This window comes from Xenopus laevis, chromosome 4L (assembly GCF_017654675.1).
Source record: "Xenopus laevis strain J_2021 chromosome 4L, Xenopus_laevis_v10.1, whole genome shotgun sequence".
NCBI lineage: Eukaryota > Metazoa > Chordata > Amphibia > Anura > Pipidae > Xenopus > Xenopus laevis.
Genome location: NC_054377.1, coordinates 88862669 through 88884327, shown reverse-complemented (window position 1 = coordinate 88884327; position 21659 = coordinate 88862669). Strand labels below are relative to the sequence as shown.

The 21659-nt window shown below is 37.4% G+C and overlaps 1 protein-coding gene across 1 annotated transcript; it reads right to left on the bottom strand.

Annotated features, from left to right (window-relative positions):
- Nucleotides 1-1859: 1859 nt before the first annotated feature.
- Nucleotides 1860-19645, bottom strand: XB980013.L (provisional ortholog of cytochrome P450 family 4 subfamily B member 1 L homeolog). Its single transcript, NM_001085558.1, is given in 12 exon segments — nucleotides 1860-2110; nucleotides 4650-4732; nucleotides 4936-5000; nucleotides 7906-8039; nucleotides 8122-8312; nucleotides 8942-9048; nucleotides 9241-9392; nucleotides 11793-11917; nucleotides 12797-12924; nucleotides 13481-13525; nucleotides 15042-15186; nucleotides 19428-19645. Coding segments are annotated over 12 exon segments (1548 nt in total). The 5' UTR covers nucleotides 19632-19645; the 3' UTR covers nucleotides 1860-1941.
- Nucleotides 19646-21659: the final 2014 nt, after the last annotated feature.

Genomic DNA, 21659 nt, shown 5'->3' with positions numbered 1-21659 from the left:
AGCACCCAATCCAAAGAAATTCCAGTCTGGCTAACCCAAGTCATGACAGGATCCCTTTAAGCTGTTCAATAATGATTTGGAGTAGGGCACTGAAATCAATACGTCTGTATTTATGGGTTACACCCTAAACTTATTTACAGTATAAAGAAGGAAGGGGCATGTCAAATCTAAAAGTATGCCCTTGGACTGAAAAATGTGAGGCAATTTATACTTTTAATGCCATTTTGGAAGTATTTTTCTCTTCTGAGGCAAACTGGGCTTCATTTGGGCTTTTTTTGTCTGTCTTTTGGATCATCTTGAAGGTTTTACTAGGACAAATGTTTGAACTTGAGACATGTGCCTTTTATCAGTCTCATTTACTATAGAAGGATGAAACTTCCACCAACCTCAGTTATTCTTTGTGTATACACCATCATAATTGCAACGTTTTTGTTATCAAATTGTTATTGCTGCATAACCTATGATCATACTTTGTAATCTGTTATCTCAGTTTATGTAAAGTTAAAGTGAGTTGCCAAAGTGTAACAATAAACAGAATTACAGGAACTGATAACATCCATTATTGCAACATGCAAACTATAAATTATTAAAAGGAGACGATATAGCATAACAAGTTGGGTTGCTCTAAGTTAATGAGTGACTTTCGTGACTTTCGGCGCATGCGCAGTTGTTCGAGACCGGAAATTTACTCCAACTGCGCATGCGCTGAAACTTACGTCAAGACACGAAGATTACCGGAGAAGAAGAAGATGGCGGTCGTCAACTCTGACGCCAAAATCTGCACGGAGGGGTGCATTTGCCAGGGGGGGGGCAGGTAGGCTGGGGGGAGGAGGGAGGGGGGGGAGGGTTTTTTTATTACAGGTTGAATTTTCCTTTAAGGGGGTAGTTGAAACTGTTAGTATATTATAGAATGACTAATTGAATGCAACTTTTTTAGATGTCCTTAATTTATTTGTTATAGTTTTTTAATAGTTTTTCTTCTTCCGATTCTTTCCAGCTTTCATATGGGGGTCATTGACCCTGCAAGCCAAATAATTGTTGCTCTGTGAGATTGCAACTTAATTATTACAACATTTTATTAAGTATCTTTCTATTCAGGCCTTTCCTATTCATATTCCAGTCTCTCATTCATACCACTGCTTGTCTGCTAGGGAAATTTTGTCAATGATGAAATTCCAAACTGAAGAGCTAAATAATTAAGAAACACCCATAATAAAAGATTACGACCAAAAGCAAATTATTTTAGAATACCACTCTTACATCATACTATAAGTTAATTTAAAGTTGAACTATATCTTCAGAATGGATACTTAACATCATAAAATGTATATCATACAAGCTACCTGTAAAATAATCTATTCAAATTGGCATCTACATATCAGTATGTGCCATTTTAGTACTTAAATGACAATTTTTCTATTGGGGATGTGGTTTACATAGGGACTGTTTTACATGATATATTTGTATAAAGATCTGCAGTGTTCAGTTGTATAATACCATTTAAAACATAGAGGAAATCTACACTTGTTACATTGAGAACACATTTTAGATATAAGAGATGGTTCAGGAAAGCACAGCCCTCGTTTAAATGAGAATGAAGTCCAGTCTTTAAAAGGTTATAAAAAATGCACAGGCACACACAAATGGTTTGATTATTTTATAAAGAACCATAAAATAACTAGACAACAGAAGGTACAGAACATAGGGTCTGGTTTTGAAATTTGTCATGATTTGTGTAAAACATGGCACAATACACATTCTCTTTTCTCTACATTTTTTAAATTGAGTTCTTTTGTCAATTGTGTTTTATTTTTATGGGTTTTAAAAAATGGGTATGCGAATGACAAAAACAAAAATTGTAATCATGAAAATGTTTTTAATTTTTTCTGATTTGCACAAATCGCAGTAAAATGTGATAAATCAGCCCCTTAAGGTACATGATTAGCTTGCTTTCTTTAGGTACACGTGGATGCCATTTTTGGAGCGCAGAACAAGTTGTGGTGATTTCAGGGGCGGCTTGGATAGATCGGGGGATAATTCATAACGGTTTAACGTTAGAGCCACAGCCACTTTCAGTTCATTCATAGCAAAGTTCTGTCCAATGCAGTTTCTAGAAAATAAGATTGGAATATTTTTTATTGGATGAATTGCATATATAAATGGTAAACATTAGTTTGCTAGCAAAAATATTTCTGCCAATATCTTAAAATATTTATTGTCTGTAGCATTTGCAGTTGAGTGATATCCCCAAGCACATGCTTTGCACTAACCGATACTGTATTTTACTTTGCCTTGAAGTGTACCCACAACCCCCCCTTATTTTTGTACTTTAGCAGAGTTGCTCTGCGGGGAGAATGGATAAACCTATCTGTGGTTGCAGCACCCCCATACCTTTAATGGTATTATACCTTTAATGGTCTTAAGCTGGCCATAGACGCAAAGATTTCTCTGCAATTTCGGACGAACAATCATACGTCCTCATCTCCCGACCTGCCACTAACCATTCAGATCAAACAAAGCAGTAAAGAACAGATCAGCCGATGTTCTGCCCCACAGCAATCGTAGGAAAGTTTTTGTCCAACAAGCTGATAGTGACAGTCTCCCACTGAAGATCGGCAGATTGGCAATACAATACATGCAGATATATGATTGTCAGCCGACAGAAATCGTTTAACCTGTCCGATCGAATGAACGACCCATCGGCATGGCAAGATAAATGTCGGGACACTCCACACATGATCCGAAAATCGTACGAATCGAGGATTCGCACGATCGGATCTTTGCGTCTATGGCCAGCTTTATGCCTTTAAAAATGTGTGTTGGTCTGAGCAATCTTTCTTTCTTACAAAATAAGCAAGCTGGAAAAGATTAAGCCTGTGGATCCAGTGTTTCGGGCTTGGCAGTCTCTCTCCTTTAAAAGCTAATGGCGGGGGAGGACTCAGCCCTTTAAGACCAGTTCCTTGGTCAGGAGATACATTCCAAAAATTGCTACCTTGCAGGAAGGTGCCAGCCTATGAAAAATGACTAGAGGTAAAAATTAGGACTATTTCCAGTTTTCAAGATCAGATCAATTACACCCTCTGGACAACCTCTGGCTCCAAAAAGATGAGTGCGGGGGGGGGGGGGTTGGAGCAGTTGCAAGCTGCCTTAGGTGGAAAAGGGGCCAGGATCATTCCTGGGTTTACCTTGATGTGGAATGGTGGCATGTCAATTTTAGGATCATAACTCTGTAACTAAAATCCTGTTAAAAATACATGCATTTGCATAGATACTAAGGGGCAAATTCACTAAACGACGAAGTGCCTAACGGTAGCGTGAATGCGCCAGCGTAGCGCATTTTCGTTAATTCGCCAATTCACTAACGGACGCTGGCGTAAATTCGCTAGTGTTACTTTGCACCCTTACGCCTGGCGAATTTGCGCGACGGACGTAACTACGCAAATTCACTGTCGCGCGAATTATTATGAACGCTACCTTTTACACCAGACTTCCTTCGCCACCTCAGACCAGTCGAAGTGCAATAGAGTAGATAGGGATTGCTTTAAAAAAAGTTAAAAAAGTTTCTAAGTCCCAAAAAACGCTGGTGTTTTTTCTTTTTTTATGGGTGATAGGCTGAAAAAGATCGAAATTTTTTTTGGGGCTCCCCTCCTTCCCCCCTACATTTCCTAACTCATGGCACCTTAACTATACAGTGGGCACATGTGTAGGGCAAAATAAAAATTTTATTTGCTGTTTTGAAGGTTTCCCAGGCCTGTGTAGTGATGCTACATATACCTCCATTGTAACTTCAATTTGGCGCCGTATGCAAATTAAGCATCGGTAGCGTAACTTTGCTTTGCTTGGCGAATTAACACTAGCGCAACTTCGCAACCTTACGCTTCCCCTGAGCGCAACTTCGGATTTTAGTGAAGTTGCGTAGCGCTGGCGAAAATACGCCTGGCGAAGTGCGCCGAAGTGCGGCGAAGCGGACGCTGGTGCAACTACGAATCTTAGTGAATTTGCCCCTAATTTACTGGTTAAACAGGGGCCAGGGAATATGTAATGATTAAGTGGGACCCAAGCAAAAAGATAATCAATAAAAACTTGAGAAACCCTAAAGAGGAAATTGATAGAAAACTTTAAATTGTCTCGGAAAACCATTTTGTGCTAGTACTTTTGGCAATAGAAAATACTGCACGATGAAACTTGCCAAAAACCCTGTATGTTCACTTTAACCAACCTTTGCAGTTTAGCAGATCATAGTGTCTATTCAGGGCTATTTCTAGAGGAAATCTGACCAGGTAGCATGTTGGGACTCCTGCCTGGTAGAACAGTGTCTCTTGTATTATTTACTATTATTTATTATAATATATATATATATATATATATATATATATATATATATATATATATATATATACGTAAAAATGTTTCTCATTTTAGGAATAATGTCTTTTTGCAAAAGGTTATCAACTCAACAAGTATTCTAAAGGCTGGACTGTAACAATGGGATTCCAATGGGCTCAAATGTAAAAAAAAAGCTGACAATGTGAGACAGCTGATAAGTGCTTTTTGTGAGGAAAACCCACATCTAAATAATGGAAAATAACATAGATTTCAATAAAATTTTCCAACACTTCTCTAATAAACATTTTACATTGTTTTTATACCTTGGTCCAGCAGCAAAAGGAACAAAAGCATGGGAGTGACGCTTTGAAGAGTTTTCTGAGGAAAACCGGAGTGGATCAAACACCTATACAGATATAATAGTTAATCACTATAAATGTGCACTGACACACTACACAGTAAAAACTTTGTAGCTGCAGGGAAAGAGAGAGTGATGAGTAGAAATTCATTTCTGGTTTGGCTAAAAGCAAGAAGTATATCTGTTGTCTACAGGAATGAGAAAATGCTCTGTCCAATGGCAACAGAAGCTATTATTACTATACGCCATACCTCTGGATCTTTCCAAACACTGGGATTCCGATGAATGCAGAAAATATTTATGAAAATTACGGAGCCTATAATAAACACAATTGAAAACCAAATGAAAGAATGAAGTAGAGGTGTGGCTTATTCTACATAAAGGAAAGGTATTTGTCACATATGAATGTATGTATTTATATTTATATACTCAATGCAGTACACTAAAATAATACAATAATCGAACAGAAACAGATCAATACAATAACAGACTATAAATGGTAGGATTAGGTGAAAAGAAACAAACAAGAACATAAACGAAAGCACAAAGTACTGTGTATTATTCACCAATTTTTGAAAAATGTTTGCATATCTAGTTTTGCTTTGGGCACCATACTTCCTCTACAGAAGGGAAGTGAAAATCTAAAAAAATATATTACTTCCTATAATTTGTAGGGTCCGCAGCATCTTTTATAGTAGGTACCACATCAAGCCTCAGTTTCTGCATTAAGTACTCATAATAATGGGGTCTGGTCTGATCCGCCGAGTCATAATAATAGACAAGCACAATCTTCTGAAGCCAATAACACACCTCTTTTATCAATACTGAACACATTGTTTAAACAATTACAGTCTAGCCTGAAAAAAGTATGTGAACTTCTAGAGTAATGATTGGAGTCAGGTGTAAAATGATAAGCGATTGGAGGCATTGGGTTGAACTTGTCCCTATTCATCAGTTCTTTGAAAGGAGAACAGTGAACAAAAGTGGTGTTAAGGGATGGAAATCATTGCTCTCTGAAAGAACATTGCTGCATGTCTCAGGGTTTGTTAGAGATCATATGGATGTTTTCCAGTGATTTGGGAAAATGTTCTGTAAATGGTTCATTTGTATTTGGAGGGAAAGGGCACTGCATGCTAATACCAAAACCTCATCCTAAGCAGGAATTATGTTGATGGTAGCTTAGTGATTTAAGACTGCTTTGCCACCTCAGGGTCTGGAAAGCTTTCTAGCATATAGGGTACAAAATATTCAAAATTGCATCAAGAAATTCTACAAGAGCAGTGATCTAGTACCTGGAATTTAGATTATGCAACAAGACAATTACCCAAAACACATGAGTAAATTAACAACAGATTAGTGTAAACAGACTACAATGTATTTTCTAGAATGGTGAAGACCAGAACCCGCCTGAGATACATTGGTATGACATGCAGAGAGCCTTTCAAGTAAGCAATCCCAGAAATAGCAACGAACCAAAGCAGGTTTGTAAGGAAGTATAATTTAAAATGTGTTCAATATTAAAGGGGAACTCTGGCTTCCAAACCAAAATTTGATAAAGAGGTCCAAATAACACAGAAAGCCCTAATATACCCATCAGAGTTACCTGTTTTTTCAAAAAGTATGAATAAATGCCATTTTCTATGCTGCAATTCAGCTGTTTAACAGTTCTTCTCTTTCGGCATCATTTGAAATCCTGGCAGGAAAGGAGGGACTAAATATTGATGTTACAAATTGTAACAACTTCTCCACAGCTTACAGACAGCATGCAGGAACTACATAACCCACAATGCATTGCACTGTGATGTTCTGTTATTTATTGAAATCACATGTGCAGGGAATTGTGGGGTTTGGAGGATGCAGGTGTCTGCTGATACAAAGTAACAGTAGTCAGCCAGCTCAGCAAAGTAGTCAGACAAATCAGCAGAAGAGGATGGGGCTAGGCTTAGGGAACTGTTCCAAACCATTAAAAATCATGAAAAGTCTGCATATTTTTTAATTGATGTATATTGCAAAGTTGCTTGAAATTATGTTTACTTTTAAAAAAGTTTTAGTTATGTTTATTATTAAGTATTTATGTATATTTGACTGTTATTCAGACATCTTGATTGGAAATTAGATCCCATGTTTGTGAGTGATTAATGCAGAAATCTAGTTAATACCAAAGAGCTTCACAAACTTTTTCCTTGCACCAGTATATGAATATAATCTGGTGTAACAACGAATTGTAAGAGGAACTTTTAATAGTGGTGTTTTAACTATATACACCAATTTATTTATGATGCTATATTCAGCAACTTTCCACTTCTGATCATATTGATTGTATGTAATAAACAGAGCAAAACATTTATTGAAGAAACAGATACAGATTTCCTATGACCAAATGAAGTCACCTTTTATTAACACACCCTGTATGTGTCAAGGTTTTTTCAGTTTATTTACAACAGATGCATTTACCTTTATGCACAGTGACCCAAGCAAATTGCACTATAATTACTTCACAACCTTTATCCTGCTTAACTGTATAAACAGTTTTCATTCCATACGGTCATTACCTTCAGTGGTAACTGTTTAACTGATATTATTTTAACATTGCCATTACACAGACTTAGGGAGGGGGACAGTTACAGTCCCAGAAAAGCAACTGCTTTTAATATACCGGATTTTCCCTATTCAAACACTTAGGTCACAAAAAGACTTTTTTCATAAACATGCCTCATGAATTGTAGACATTCCTTCAATAGCAGAACTTAAAGCAGATATAATCAATAATACAGCTTTCTTTTAATTATAATGGCAGGTCCCAGTGCACAGGGGAGGGTGCAAAGGCACCATTACTTATTTTACCCATCATCAATGTTATTTCATTTTTTATGGAGGAAAGTAAGAAAAGGCTGCTTTATGTGTAAATATTTAATTCTACAGTAGCTAGAATTTTCTGAAAACTACGTATAGCGTAGGTTGCATTTTGAGAAGGAAAAAGCTTTAACTAGGCAACTTTAATAACCCCCATAGTATTTTAAATGACCATCTCAAAAGTGATACCCAATCAGAGAGAAGAACTACACTAGGTGCAAAAAAACAACAACAGTACACTGTGAGAGAAAAAAGATAATTATTATGTTTGCAATAGTTTTAATGCTTTGATAATTCATTCCATTATAGTAATCTTTGAGATTATTTAGAAAATAACATAATAACAGTATTCCTAAGAAGCAACTCACCAGCAGGTAAGGAACGTCCATCATAAAATGTAATTGGTTTGTTTAGTTCCCTAGATACACCTGGGACTGGAGGATAAAGGCGGAGACTCTCCTTGATGCACATTGTGGTGTAGGGGATTTTGCTAAGATGCTCCCTAAAGGAAAGATGGACATTTGGTGCGTGAGGAAATAAAGGGGATTTATAGGAGTGTAACAGTTGTTTAGATATTAACTTACCATTCAAAAGAATCCTTTTCACCAAGTACTTCCCTGATCTCCTCCCGGCATTTCTGCTGGTGCTCCGGGTATTTGGCCATGCAGTATAAGATCCAGGAGATGCCACTGGCTGTTGTGTCATGTCCTTCAAACATAAATGTGTCCACCTCTGCACGGAGGTCCTCATCAGATAAACTATTACCATTTTCATCCTAAAAAGGGCAGCAATGATGAAAACATGCAGAGCAGGCATGACACTCATTATCATTATGTGTAAATGAACCGTTTTCTGCAATAATATTCGAATGCACCAAACTGTTTTTGTTTTGTACCCTACACAGGACTGAGACGCATACAGAAGAAATGTGGGAAAGTCTATGCTTCCAATGTATTCTTAATAAGTACTATTTCTTTTGCTGCAGTGCCTACAGAATCTTGACATTCTGCGACATTTAAATTGCACACTGACGGACTCCAACAAATGATCTGACTTCTGAAAATGAATTGTATTACAAAGGGGTGAAAACTTAAACAATCAAAACTTGTAAATAATTTTGAAATATATTTTTTTCTCACTTTGACATCATGAACTATTTTGTGTAAATCAGTGACATAGGATCTTGTTCACAAACCAGATCTCAGTCAAAAAATGCTGTTTAAAAATGTTTAAAGCTTTTTAACACCTTTTTCATGGTGCATTACACATTTTGTGCCACACTGGGGCAATTAGTCATAAGATAGCTCAGTGGCATAACTTGCCAGTTATATGCATTTTAATTGTAACACAATAAAATCAAGTCCCACAAACTTGTGTAAATACGTGAGATCATTTCTTTCTCACCCTGGCACAAAGAAGGATGTCCAAGAAATCTGGGTGGCGCTTCTGCTTGACTTTTTCAAACTCCCCCTTATTCTGTAGCAATGTTTTTCTCTGTTTAATAACCTTACCTGCAACATTAACAAACAAGAGCATAAAAGAAACCATTTTAACCCAGGTCATATTATTTACAGTAACTAAGGAGGTAAATTCATCATGGTGTGATATTGGTTTTGTCTTTACCACTCAGTAGAAAACTATTGCATGCAAAATTCTCTCCAGCTCCTCACAGTCATTGTGTTTCAATCACATGTTCCACTTACCTGTGTGCTGGTGAGCTATTCTGCAGGCTTTACGGAAAAGGAATCCATGGGGACTGAGATAGTAAATCAGATTATTGTGATAAGGAAAAGTACGTGCCCTGTGATGAGCCAGGAAGGAGAGATCATAAACAGCCTTCGTGTAGGAATTATCTCTGTAAATGGAGATTGAGATGTTTGCTTATTCTTGGCCCTGCAAGGCACTGCTAACCAGTGGCGTAACTAGTTGTTACTGGGCCCCATAGCAAATTCAATTTAGGGCCCCAAAATATTTATAAGTTGGCCTATTTTACCAAGATATATTAAAATTGCTAATTAATTAGGGTCTCACTGGGCCCCCTACACTCCTAGGTCCCCCTGCAACCGCAGGGTCTGCTTCCTCTATAGTTACGCCCCTGCTGCTAACACTTCTTTTTAAATGTGTTGTTTCATTAAAATCAGTTTAACAGACCACAGCAGCAAAATCCAATTCTTTTCCATTATGTTTTAGAATTCAGCTGCAGCACTGAACTATAATACCCAATCAAAATGTGACCACCAATAAAAATGAAGAATACCAAAAGGAAGGTAAAATAAAAAATACTGCTTTCAGTACTGGAGGATGAATAAGGGCTATTCATAAACTAGCAACTTGCCAAATGTGTTGCAATGGTAAGGGCAGTGATTGGGATATAAACACAGAGACACTTATTCACTCACAAGATGATGTAATACAATTGTAATTATGATGTAAGACCTAGGGGCCGATTCACTAAGGGTCGAATTTCGAAGTTAAAAATACTTCGAAATTCGACCCTCGAATTGAAATCCTTCGACTTCGAATATCGAAGTCGAAGGATTTAGCGCTAATCCTGCGATCGATCGATCGAAGGATTTTTCGTTCGATCGAACGATTAAATCCTTCGAATCGAACGATTCGAAGGATTTTAATCCAACGATCGAAGGAAAATCCTTCGATCAAAAAATCACAGGCAAGCCTATGGGGACCTTCCCCATAGGCTAACATTGACTTCGGTAGCTTTTAGCTGCCGAAGTAGGGGGTCGAAGTTTTTTTTAAAGGGGAAGTACTTCGACTATCGAATGGTCGAATAGTCGAACGATTTTTACTTCGATTCGTTCGATTTCGTTCGAATTCGAACGAATTTAACCAATTCGATGGTCGAAGTACCCAAAAAATACTTCGAAATTCGAAGTTTTTTCATTCGAATCCTTCACTCGAGCTTAGTGAATCGGCCCCCTAATGTAAGATTGTTTTTCTATTCAATTATTTTGTCTTTTGTTTCTGTAATACATGTCAAGTAAATGTGCCCTTCTCTACCACATCTCTTGCAGCACAATAGATACAGACAAAATATGATAGATAAAAAGTAGTGTGACTAGTGACACTTTTTACAGTGTAGTATACCCACTTCCAGTCTCAAATCAGTACCACTCAATAAACAGCGCAGCTAAACAGAATAAGTGGTAAAGCGAGTAAGTGTACACAGACAGCTAGTAAATACATACTAGATGAAATTACTGCTTGGCTGTGTAGACTCACTCACTTTACTGCTTATTCTGTCTGTATTTAGTTGCACTGATTTGAGACTGAAGGTGGGTATACTTACATTGTACAAAGTGACACTATTTTTTATCTATTGAGTTAAAGCCTGTGCCTTCCATGGCACATGCCTTTAAAGTTAAAGTTCTATATGCATACTTTAGTTATATAAAGTACATTATTCCAAATCCTATTTTATCACATTAGTCAAGCAAAATGTACTTTAATTACACTGTATAAATTATTTGAATCTGGGAATTCATAATTATAACAAGCAGACAGGAGCCATTTTGTGGACACTGTTATTAAGACAAGTCTTACATCATCTCAGAATCTTGTTTGTGCACCAGAATGGGGGACCTGATGTCCATCCCCATGTCCTGGCTACACAATTAAATGGTTAAGAGAATGGGGGGAATGTGTGGAGAGCAATGACATTGAGGAAGTGCTGAATGGAAAGTGAAAGTAATTGTCTGCCCAGCCTCTATATATATAATACTTAAAGAGGCTACTTGTAGAAGTATTCACTCCTCACACTGTAATGTTCTATAGAGGAACCTTTTACAACACAACTTAATATCTTTTGAGGAGGCTCTGCTCCAGGTTGTTTAGGTCAGTCAGATAAAGGCTAAGTGCTAGAATCTACCGAAAGCCCAAATTCATTTCTAAATGTACTGCATTCCTACTCACCATTTCTGGTATTGGCCACTATTTTATAGCTACTATAGGGATGGAAGGGGGACTTGTAAAAAGGATTTACATCTAGCATTATTTGTATGGATCCTCTATATATAGAATATAGAAGTTTAATTTGTGCTATTATATGGTATATGTATTAAATAAGGTATTAATTGATTGATATTAACAGCAATAATAATGATGTCCTTTTATGCTATTTGATCCTCTCACAATTGAGCTTTCTATACATGGCAAATACAGTTATTCTAACATTTGTTGTATTAATGGATTTTCTATCACTAAAGTTAGACCCCCAGCCATTTTATCATGGACTCACTTATCAGTCTGGCAGTTGCTATGGAAGCTGAAGGCACATTTCATGATGCTGTCCAGTGTCATCAGGCTGACATGGTGGAAAAGCTCCACTGTTTCACCTTTATTGGAAAATGAAACCCATTTATCCTGAAAAACAATTATACAAACAATATTATACATCGGAATGCTGCTTTAGGCATTCTCTCAATGATTTCTTACGGGACCGGACAACAAAAATCAAACTTTGGTGACTGTATTTAAATGTACCATGCACAAATATACACTGTCAACATCAGCAATTTTCAATGACAAATGATGTAGCTATAGAAGCAACTCCAGACATCACAGAATAAATTCAGCCATATTCTGCTTTCTTTAACCCCATCAACCCATAGGACAGCCATTTTCAAAACCAGACCACACATAATAAAATGGTGGCCCCTCAGTTATGATCTAGTACAGGTATGGGACCTGTTATCCATAATGCTCAGGACCTGGGGTTTTCCAGATAACTGCAATTTGGCTCTTCATACCTTAAGTCTACTAGAAAATCATTTAAACATTAAATAAACCCAATAGGCTGGTCTTGCATCCAATAAGGATTAATTATATCTTAGTTTTATTATTACAGAAGAAAATGTTGTATTATTTGGATAAAATAGAGTCTATGGGAGATGGCCCTTCCATATTTCTGAGCTTTCTGGATAATGGGTTTCCAAGTAACTGATCCCATACCTGTAGTTGAACTCTTGAGGCTGATAGGTACAGGTCAGTAGTTGAGAAAATAAAGTGCAGATTGTGTGCAATAATAACAGTACCGTTATTAAAGGAATTGTTCAGTATAAAACTAAAAACTAGGTGATTTGAGGAGGGGGGACACATGGGAAATAACTGTTGCTTTTGAATCTGAGCTGAATGCAAGCCGCAATGAAGACCAGAAAGGAAGTGTCAACCGAAATTAGAGCCAACCTTGAACGTTGATCCTGGAAACCCTACTTAAAATGTTAAGCAGAAAATGCACATTACCAGCATGACATTTGTAGAATCTGAAATCAGTCTGACATAAGGTTTCAGAACGTCATAGTGAAATCCTGGAGTGAGAAGCTTGCGGTGCTGGAACCACTTATCTCCTGAGAGGACAAGCAAGCCTTTTCCTGCAATATTTTGGGTTACAATTAAAGGTTTTTGTATTTCATAGGCAATACACAGATTAGTAAGAAGCAAACACACAAAACAACCCTGCACACTGCTTTCCTGTCATCCAGACTACAGAGCAGATCTGGTGGTTTCAAAGTGCAACTAGCGGACATCCAAAAATTCATGCATTGAATAATCAGAGTGAGTGGAGTGAAGGAGGGCAATTTGTTCATAAATGTGTATTAAAGAAGCCTTTATTTTTTGATGGAGAACCTGCAAACATATTTAGAATTTTTGACTTCAATTAAATCTGATTCTTTGTCTAGTGGAATATATCAATGCACATTTACTAGCTATATATCTATTTTAAGCTCTTTTGGGCAGGGCCCTCTTCACCTATTGGTTTATTGGTTTCTTTGTATGTAATTCTGTATGTTCAGTTTATAAACCCATTTATCATACAGAGCTGTGGAATATATTGGCTCTTTATATATGCATGGTAATAATATATACTGTATATAAGAGAAATATTAAAAAACTGCAAGCAAGAGTCAGGTTTCATAAGATACATACCAATCCATGGGATAAGAAAATTGTATCCAGTTGGTGTTTTAGGATCTAAAATATAATAGAAAACAGTATAGAAAAATATAGAAAATAAATCACTTTTGACAATTATAATTGTTTTCGAGATCCCTTTGGAAAAGCACAATGGGACATGTTTATCAAATAATGGTTTTTGGGGTTGTTCAGCTTCAAACAACTAGTTGTTTTCAGATAGATCACCAGAAATAATGACTTTTTCCAATTACTTTCTATTTTCTATGTTTCACAATTTTTTTTTTAATACTGACGTGTAAAGTGTCACTTTTTCACCTTCTAAAGCAGCTCTAGGAGGAGGGGTCGCCGACCCTGTAAACTGTTCTAAAATGATACATTTACAGTAGTTGATACATTTCTTATCTTTGTCCCTGCTGAGCAGAATCTCTGGGTTTCATTACAGGCAGTTGTTAGACTTGATACAATAGTTGCTAATACTCCAGAGATGCTGCTGAGAAATGGATCAACTAAATGTTGCAAAATTGTAACAGTTCAGAGTCTGCGCCTGAATTACTGAGCTGCCAGACTCAAACACCAGAGACAGGAACATTCAACTTCCAACTTAGATTTTGGAAAAACAGTAAAATATAAATAATGGAAAGTAATTGAAAAAAACCTTTATTTCTGGGTGGGGAACAATCTGAAAACAACTGAACTCAAAAAAAGTGTTTGGAAGGTGAACAACCCCATTAATTAAGCTTACCATTTGTCCCCATTTCACGGGGACAGGCCCCGTTTCAGGACTTCAGTCCCGGTTAGAAATCGTCCCGTGAAGCATCCCTATTGGCAGAATAATCTTTAAAAAATCCCTGTGAAGCAGCTGATCAGTATTGCATAATACTACAGGCAGGGGGTGCAGGAGAGACCAAGCAGGCAGCATGTTGATGGCATCACGAGCACGAGGAAGCTGAGGAGGAAAGGAGCAACTATGCACCTCTGGTGGACTCGGCTGACTGATCAGGCAGGATCGTGTTCCAGTATCCAGTATGCAAATCCCCCTCTCCCCCCCCCTCCTAGACGATCAGTGGTAGGCTGAGAATGCTGGTAAGGATCTGTTTATTTTCTCTGTCTCACTCAGTTCACTCCCCCCCCCCCCACTATTCCCATATCAATGCTCTTGCAAAGTTTTAGCTGGTTCACCTAGTTTCTCTCATTGTGCCACCGTTAACCCTTTCCTTACCTTTAATTAGCAAATGTTGCCTTTATGCCTTCCTACTATGAATTCTGGAGTATTGTACATGGAATTGCCACTACGTTCATTAATATATTCACAGAGGGTGTATTTCTAAAATGGGGAATGGTTAGTGGGGGTGGCTTACAAATTTGCTGCATGCGTCTTACTGCATGCGCCACTACATTCACCCCTGTCCCCGGATTTCTGGTCACTTTACCTTGTATAACTGTGGGGGAAAGCTGCAGAACCATGATACAGTAGTCACATTAGTATCAAATGACACTCATAGATTTTGCAAATTCTAGTTACAGGTTTTGTAATTTGCAATTAAAACAGCTGTAACCATTCTTCTTATCATACCTGATCTGGCAAACACAGCTTTTGCATACTCCGGGTTAGTAATGATGAGGTTGGCGAAGAATTGTCCAACCCACATTGGAAATGCTTTAGGATATTTATCTGCCCATGCGAGAACCCTGTCCATATCTGTCCCATCTCCTCGGAACTAGAAGAAGAAAAAATCTGAATTCAATTTGGCCAACTTGGGTGTTAAAGTGATAGTTACATCTGAAAGAGGAAATATGGATTTTAAGGGTTTACTGTGTTTTTGTGTTACTAGGACTACTTAGTAAAACAGATCGCAATGTATTGTTTATACTGGTATCCATGTGTGGGACATCATACTAGATGCTATTTAGAGATAGAATACATACTAGCAACACACTGCAATGATCATCACCCCAAGTGGCTAAAATATGATTAACGACTATAGAATTCTCTTCTTGCTTGTCTTGATTTAAATGGCCAGCAATAGTATTGGGCAGAAGGGATATGGATGCTTTGTCATCAACCACAAATTTGCCCTGAATGGCAAAAATATTAGTCTGTATTTTGCCTCTTTACTCTCAATCCACACCTCTTATTTGCATGCCTAGCTCATTCCATCTACATTAGAAATGCACCAGCCTTTTAGTTATCCTGTCAGACAGACACCACTTGTATTTTGGGGTCACCATCCCTTCTAGCTATCCTGTCCCATGACACTTGTATTTTGGGGTCACCATCCCTCCTGCTGAGTCTGTAACGTTCATGAAACCCTACATTTTCCTTCCAGAAACATCTTGTTTTTTTAATCAGTCAACACCAAGCCAATCTGTTTGTTTCTGACTGAACTAAGTAGTCTACATGTGGGGCTCCTGCAAGTTTATATTAAATGTCAATCATCCCCCCCATCTGGGGGCAGCTGGAAGTTGCGCATTATCTCTACGTAATATCTCACTGCCTGTCTAGTGCAATGCAGGGTAGGGTACAGATGAACCTTGTTCTAAGCTCATAGCTAGTTCTCTAATTACTTCTAATTATACACATTCCTTTTAAAATGGACTTGGTTCCTGACACCAATAAATACCACTATTCCTTTATTTTATACTTGAGCAAACCAGACCATTCAGGAGACTGAATAAGTCCATTGAAGACTTAACTTTAGAAACTGAGAAATAATACAGAATTGAGAGACAGGCCTTGTATTGCCACTGCAGCAGAGCCCTCGCCAGCATACAGCTTCATCATGACAATCAAGCCAACGTAATCTAAAGCTGTAGAGAAACAGAGCTTTTCCGGTGCTGCTGGAGGACGACGAAGGTGATTGAGTACCTGTCCATCATCCCTGAATGGAAATTGTTTCACAGAAAGCAATCACTGCCATTCAGGATTATTAGTCTGATGCAACAGAGTGAAGTTTACCTTTAAACTACCCAGCCACTCCTAAAGTCTAACTAATATCATATCAACATTATGATTCATCAGGGAAAATATCTGAATTGCTATAATGCTACATGTTGTGCCTGCCTACACATAACCGTATGTTTCAGTTTGATTACATCAGTATTACCCTCTGCCATGCTGAGGATTACACGCACTCGTCTAACCTCAATCCGTCATATTATCCCAACAGATTTGTAAAAGTTTGCTGTCCCACCTAGGGTTGCCACCTTTTCTGGAAAAAAAATGCCGGCCTTCCTATATATTTATCTTTTTTCCCTATTAATAACATTGGAATCAACCATCATTTTTACTGGCCAGGCCGATAAAATACCGGTCAGCTGGCAACTCTAGTCACACCAGGGGCGTAACTATAGAGGAAGCAGACCCTGCGCCTGCAGGGGGGCCCAGGAGGTATAGGGGCCCCACGAGGCCCTAATTCATATACAGTTTCAATAAATATTGGTAAAACTAAAAATTTTGGGGGCCTGAAAAATAATTTGCTGTGGGGCCCAGTAATATCTAGTTACGCCACTGAGTCACACCCTCATTCATATTTATGGATTGACCCACAGTGCATTTACTGTAAAGATGTCAGTATTGCAAAACAACTATATAATGCCATCACTCATATCATTTAAAGGGGACCAATACCAACTCACACAATTTAGGGGGATATGTGTGGATTATTTTTCATTTTGTGTTTAAGATGAGAATACACAATTTATTTTATTAGATGCTCCCTCAGTCGGATTCACCTTTAAGTTAACTTTTAGTAGGTTATAGAATGGTCAGTTTTAATTATCTTCATGATTGGTCTTCACTATTTGTTTTCTATCATTTTTTTTAATAATTTGACTTATTTTTGCTTTCAAATGGCACTGACACCATCTGAAAAACAAATGCTCCGTAAAATGACATTTATGGGCAGATTTATCAAAGGACGAATATCGAATATATGTGAATTTTTTTTACTCTAATAAATTTGAATATACTCACAACTTGAATGGGAGGTTATTTAAGAAAATAATTTGAACATCTAATATTCGATTGAATAGTCCCTACCTGAAAATTCCCTCCGAAAAAAACTTGAATGTCAGGAAGGCAATTAACATATGCAAATGGTTCAGTGGACCACTGCCATTGACTTGTAAGTGAGCTCGACAGGTTTTAGGTGGTGAATATTCAAATTCGAATGTGTGAATTTTGACACCAATAAAAATAGAAAATTTGAATTTACTATTTGACCCTTATTAAATCTGCCGCTTATTTTTATTGCTTTTACTCATCTTTTTATTCAGGTCTTTTTCTATTCATATTCCAGTCTCTTAGTCAAATCAATGCATGGTTGCTAGGGAGATTTGGACCCTAGTAACCAGATTGCTGAAACAGCAAACTGGAGAGCTGCTGAATAAAAAGCTAAATAACTAAAAAAAACACAAATAATAAAAACTGAAAACCAATTGCAATTTGTCTCAGAATATCACTCTCTACATCATACTAAAAGATAACTCAAGTTAACACAGAGGTGATCAACCTCAGCAGCAGCAGCAACAAAAATGTTGCTGCGGGTAACTTTAAGTGCCGAATTTCCATCCTTCGCATCATCAGCCCCACCTCTGACATCATGGGTACCGCCCCCTGTATGGATTTCTAATGTAGAAAAGGTGGCAACTATAGGTCACATCCACTCCTTTGAAACTCCACCCACCTTAAAGTTTGTCTTTAAGGCACATTGTGTAGTGTCACTAACACTAACAAAATTCAGGATGGCGATCTCCTGTGCACAACTTTGAAGGCCTGGATCATTACTGGCAAAATCATTTCAGATTTTTAGCCATATTCATTTTTAGAGTTTAGTTCTCCTTTAAGATTATTTTAAAGTAGACCAATAATTTGGCTGGGTACCATGTAAGTGAACAAATTCTGCACCAGTTAATACTGTACATTTCCAACCCTGAGTGCTGAAACGTATAAACTGATAGAACATGGAATTCTAGGTAAATAAACCTAAATTAGTTTTAGTTACTTTGCTTTTAATGTAGTCAAGGTTAGACCTTTATTGTGGGCAATTTCCCCCTGCTCCCCTCCCTTCAGTAAAGAGCTGGACAGAACTCCAGATGCTAATATTGCTGATGTAGGGAGCATCTGCTGAGGCTTTTCTTTTCAGTTCTATTGCTTTAGCCTCTATTGATTTGCTTTCTAGTTGCTGAAATAATTGAGCCTAGCAACTGGATATTATTTTAAGTTCCAGGTCAGTGAGAGGCATAAAATGTGCGCTTTTTAGAAAGTAAAGATCAGCTGCAAAGCTGTGTGCATATATTTCATCTACAACATTCTAAATATGAGTACTTTCTTTTAAATGCTGATTTGTCAGGGTTCCCAAACATTTTCCTTAGAAATGTAGAAGGTGATATTTGAGACAATTTGCAATTGATCTTATTTTTTTTATAATTTGTGGTTTTGGAATTATTTCAGTTTTTGTTCATCAGCTTTCTTATTTAGAATTTCAGCAGTTGTCTTGTCGCTAGAGTACAAATTACCCTAGCAACCAGCCACTGGTTTGAATGAGAGACTGGGATATAAACAGGAGGACCTGTTTGAGACTGGGATATAAAAAGGAGGACCCCATCTGAAAGCTGGAAAGCATCAGAAGAAGGTAAAAAAATTCAAAAACTATGAAAAAAAATGAAGACCAATTGAAAATATGTTTAGAATTGGTCATTCTGTAAAATACTAAGTTATTGAAAATATGTTCAGAATTGGTAATTCTGTAAAATACCAAAAGTTACCATAAAGGTGAACCACCCCTTTAAAGTTAAATTGAAGAGAAATGTTTCCTGCTAAACATTCCTTTCAACAATATTATCGCAAAAATTAAATATAGGTAATCTTGCACAGACTCCATGCAAGGCATATTAAATGTAAAAGCACAAAAGGCACACAAGCAGTATAGGGATCAGAGTCATATCCATGGATGCTCACCTGATTGGCGTGTCCATATAACCAGTGTTTGGGGGGACCAGGAAAATTCTGCAAAGCATCCTTGAGACTTTTCCACCTGATAAATAACCCCCAGGCTTTCAGCAGCAGCAGAACCAGGCACAGCAGTGCAGCAAACTGACCTAACTGGTAAATGTTCCCAAACAGCCCGGGGGAACTCAGCACTTCCCACAGATTGGAAGCCATAACCCTGCTCCTTACACTTTAGGATTAACAATATAGTCGCTCCTGTCAATTGCACTTCTTGTTTAAAATGACAGTTAATGTTTCATTAACCCACAGGCTAGATCCACCCTCTGTCTGGAAAAACCTTCAACTAAACAGGAAGAAATTCCACAATGTGTTCACATCTAGTCTTCTCTCTTACTGTATGTTGTCTTGGACTGACTCAAGTTGATGTATGACTTTCTATAGCTGTATTACAGCAATTTCTTTTTAAATAAAAAAATATAATAAGTATATGATTAAATGGATCTACAGACACTGGCTTTGTCAGATTGCAAAGAGCAGTGGTTATAACACTGGGTTTCACTTACTTGACAAATTAATAACCAATAGCAATCAAGGAATCAGCAATTTGCTTTCATTATCTACCTGTTGCAGACTAATAAATTCTAAGCACTCATTGGATACTATGGCTTAGTGTACTGGGAAAATATCTTAGCCATTGATATTAAATATGCAATTTGCCATCTGGCAGGTATTTTACTGACCTAGGTTGAAAAAATTATACTTGATGTAAAACTCTGTAAATGAGCGACACTTGCCTTGGGAATTTCATTAATCACATAAGGGCAGTTTTGCATGGGTGCAGAGAAGACTTCTAAACAATTAACTAATAGTGTTCCTATATACAGGTATGGGACCTGTTATCAAGAATGCTCGGGACCTGCGGTTGTCTGGATAAGGGATCTTTCTGTAATTTGGATCTTCATACCTTAAATAAACAATCACAGCCCTTATTTGGCATCCCCGGCAACTATTTTCATGTTCTGTTACTCTCTGACTCTTTTTACAGTTGCTCACCAATTCTAAACTATTTTTATGATGTGGCAATTAGCATGACTTACCACTGAATGAACAGAATGTCATATGAATCTGCGGGATTTTGCTATGGCCAAATAACTAATCATCATTTGCTTGGCTAGTCTGACTATTTAAAGGAACAGTAACATCAAAACATTTTTATATAATGCAGTGTTGCCCTGCACTAGAAAAACTGATGTGTTTGATTCAGAAACACTACTATTGTTTATATAAATAAGCTGCTGTGTAGCAATGGGGACAGTCATTCAAAGGAGAAAAGGTTCAGGTTACACAGCAGATAAACTCTATAGAACATAACAGGGTTATCTGTTATCCACTATTTAACATATGCCTTATAGACTTTTTTCAGTTTCCACCATTGCTACACAGCAGCTTGTTTATATGAATTATAGTAATGTTTCTGAAGCAAACTGATCCGTTTTACCAGTGCAAGGCAACACTACAGGATATTTTCATTACTTTAAAACACTTTCATTTTTTGATGTTACTGTTCCTTTAACCCAGGATGGGTGGTGAAGACACATGCTTTGGAAGGGCTAGATTCACAGTGAATTAGCAGTCCCAGACAGTTTTCCCAGACAGTGCCTGGAAGTATACTTACATGGAAGTTTTATGCATTCTACTGCAATGCAACTCCATAGTTAACAAGTCCAATGTTTTCTTTGTACAGGGATTTTGTTTAGTTCCTTGGGTACAGACCCACAGGACAGAATTTAAAGCTGGTACAGGTATGAGATCCATTATCCAGAAAGCTCCAAATTCCAGAAAGGCTGTTTACCATAGACTCCATTATAATCAAATAATCCAGGTTTTTTTAAAATTGAATTCCTTTTTCTCTGTAATAATAAAACAGTACCTTGTACTTGATCCAAACTAAGATATAATTAATCCTTATTGGAAGCAAAACCAGCCTATTGGGTTTATTTAATGTTTACATGATTTTCTAGTAGACTTAATAGCCCCATATGTGGACTGGCAGCCTAGTCCAGCCTCTGTTTGGCCAAAAACCTGTTTTTATACAACCAAAACATGCCTAGCCAAGAATTCAAAAACAAGAACCTGCTTTGAAGCCACTGGGAGCAACATGTTGCTTGCAAGCCACTGGTTGGTGAACTTTGTAAAGTTAGCTTAAAGGTGAACTACCCCTTTAAAGTGAACAGTTATGAG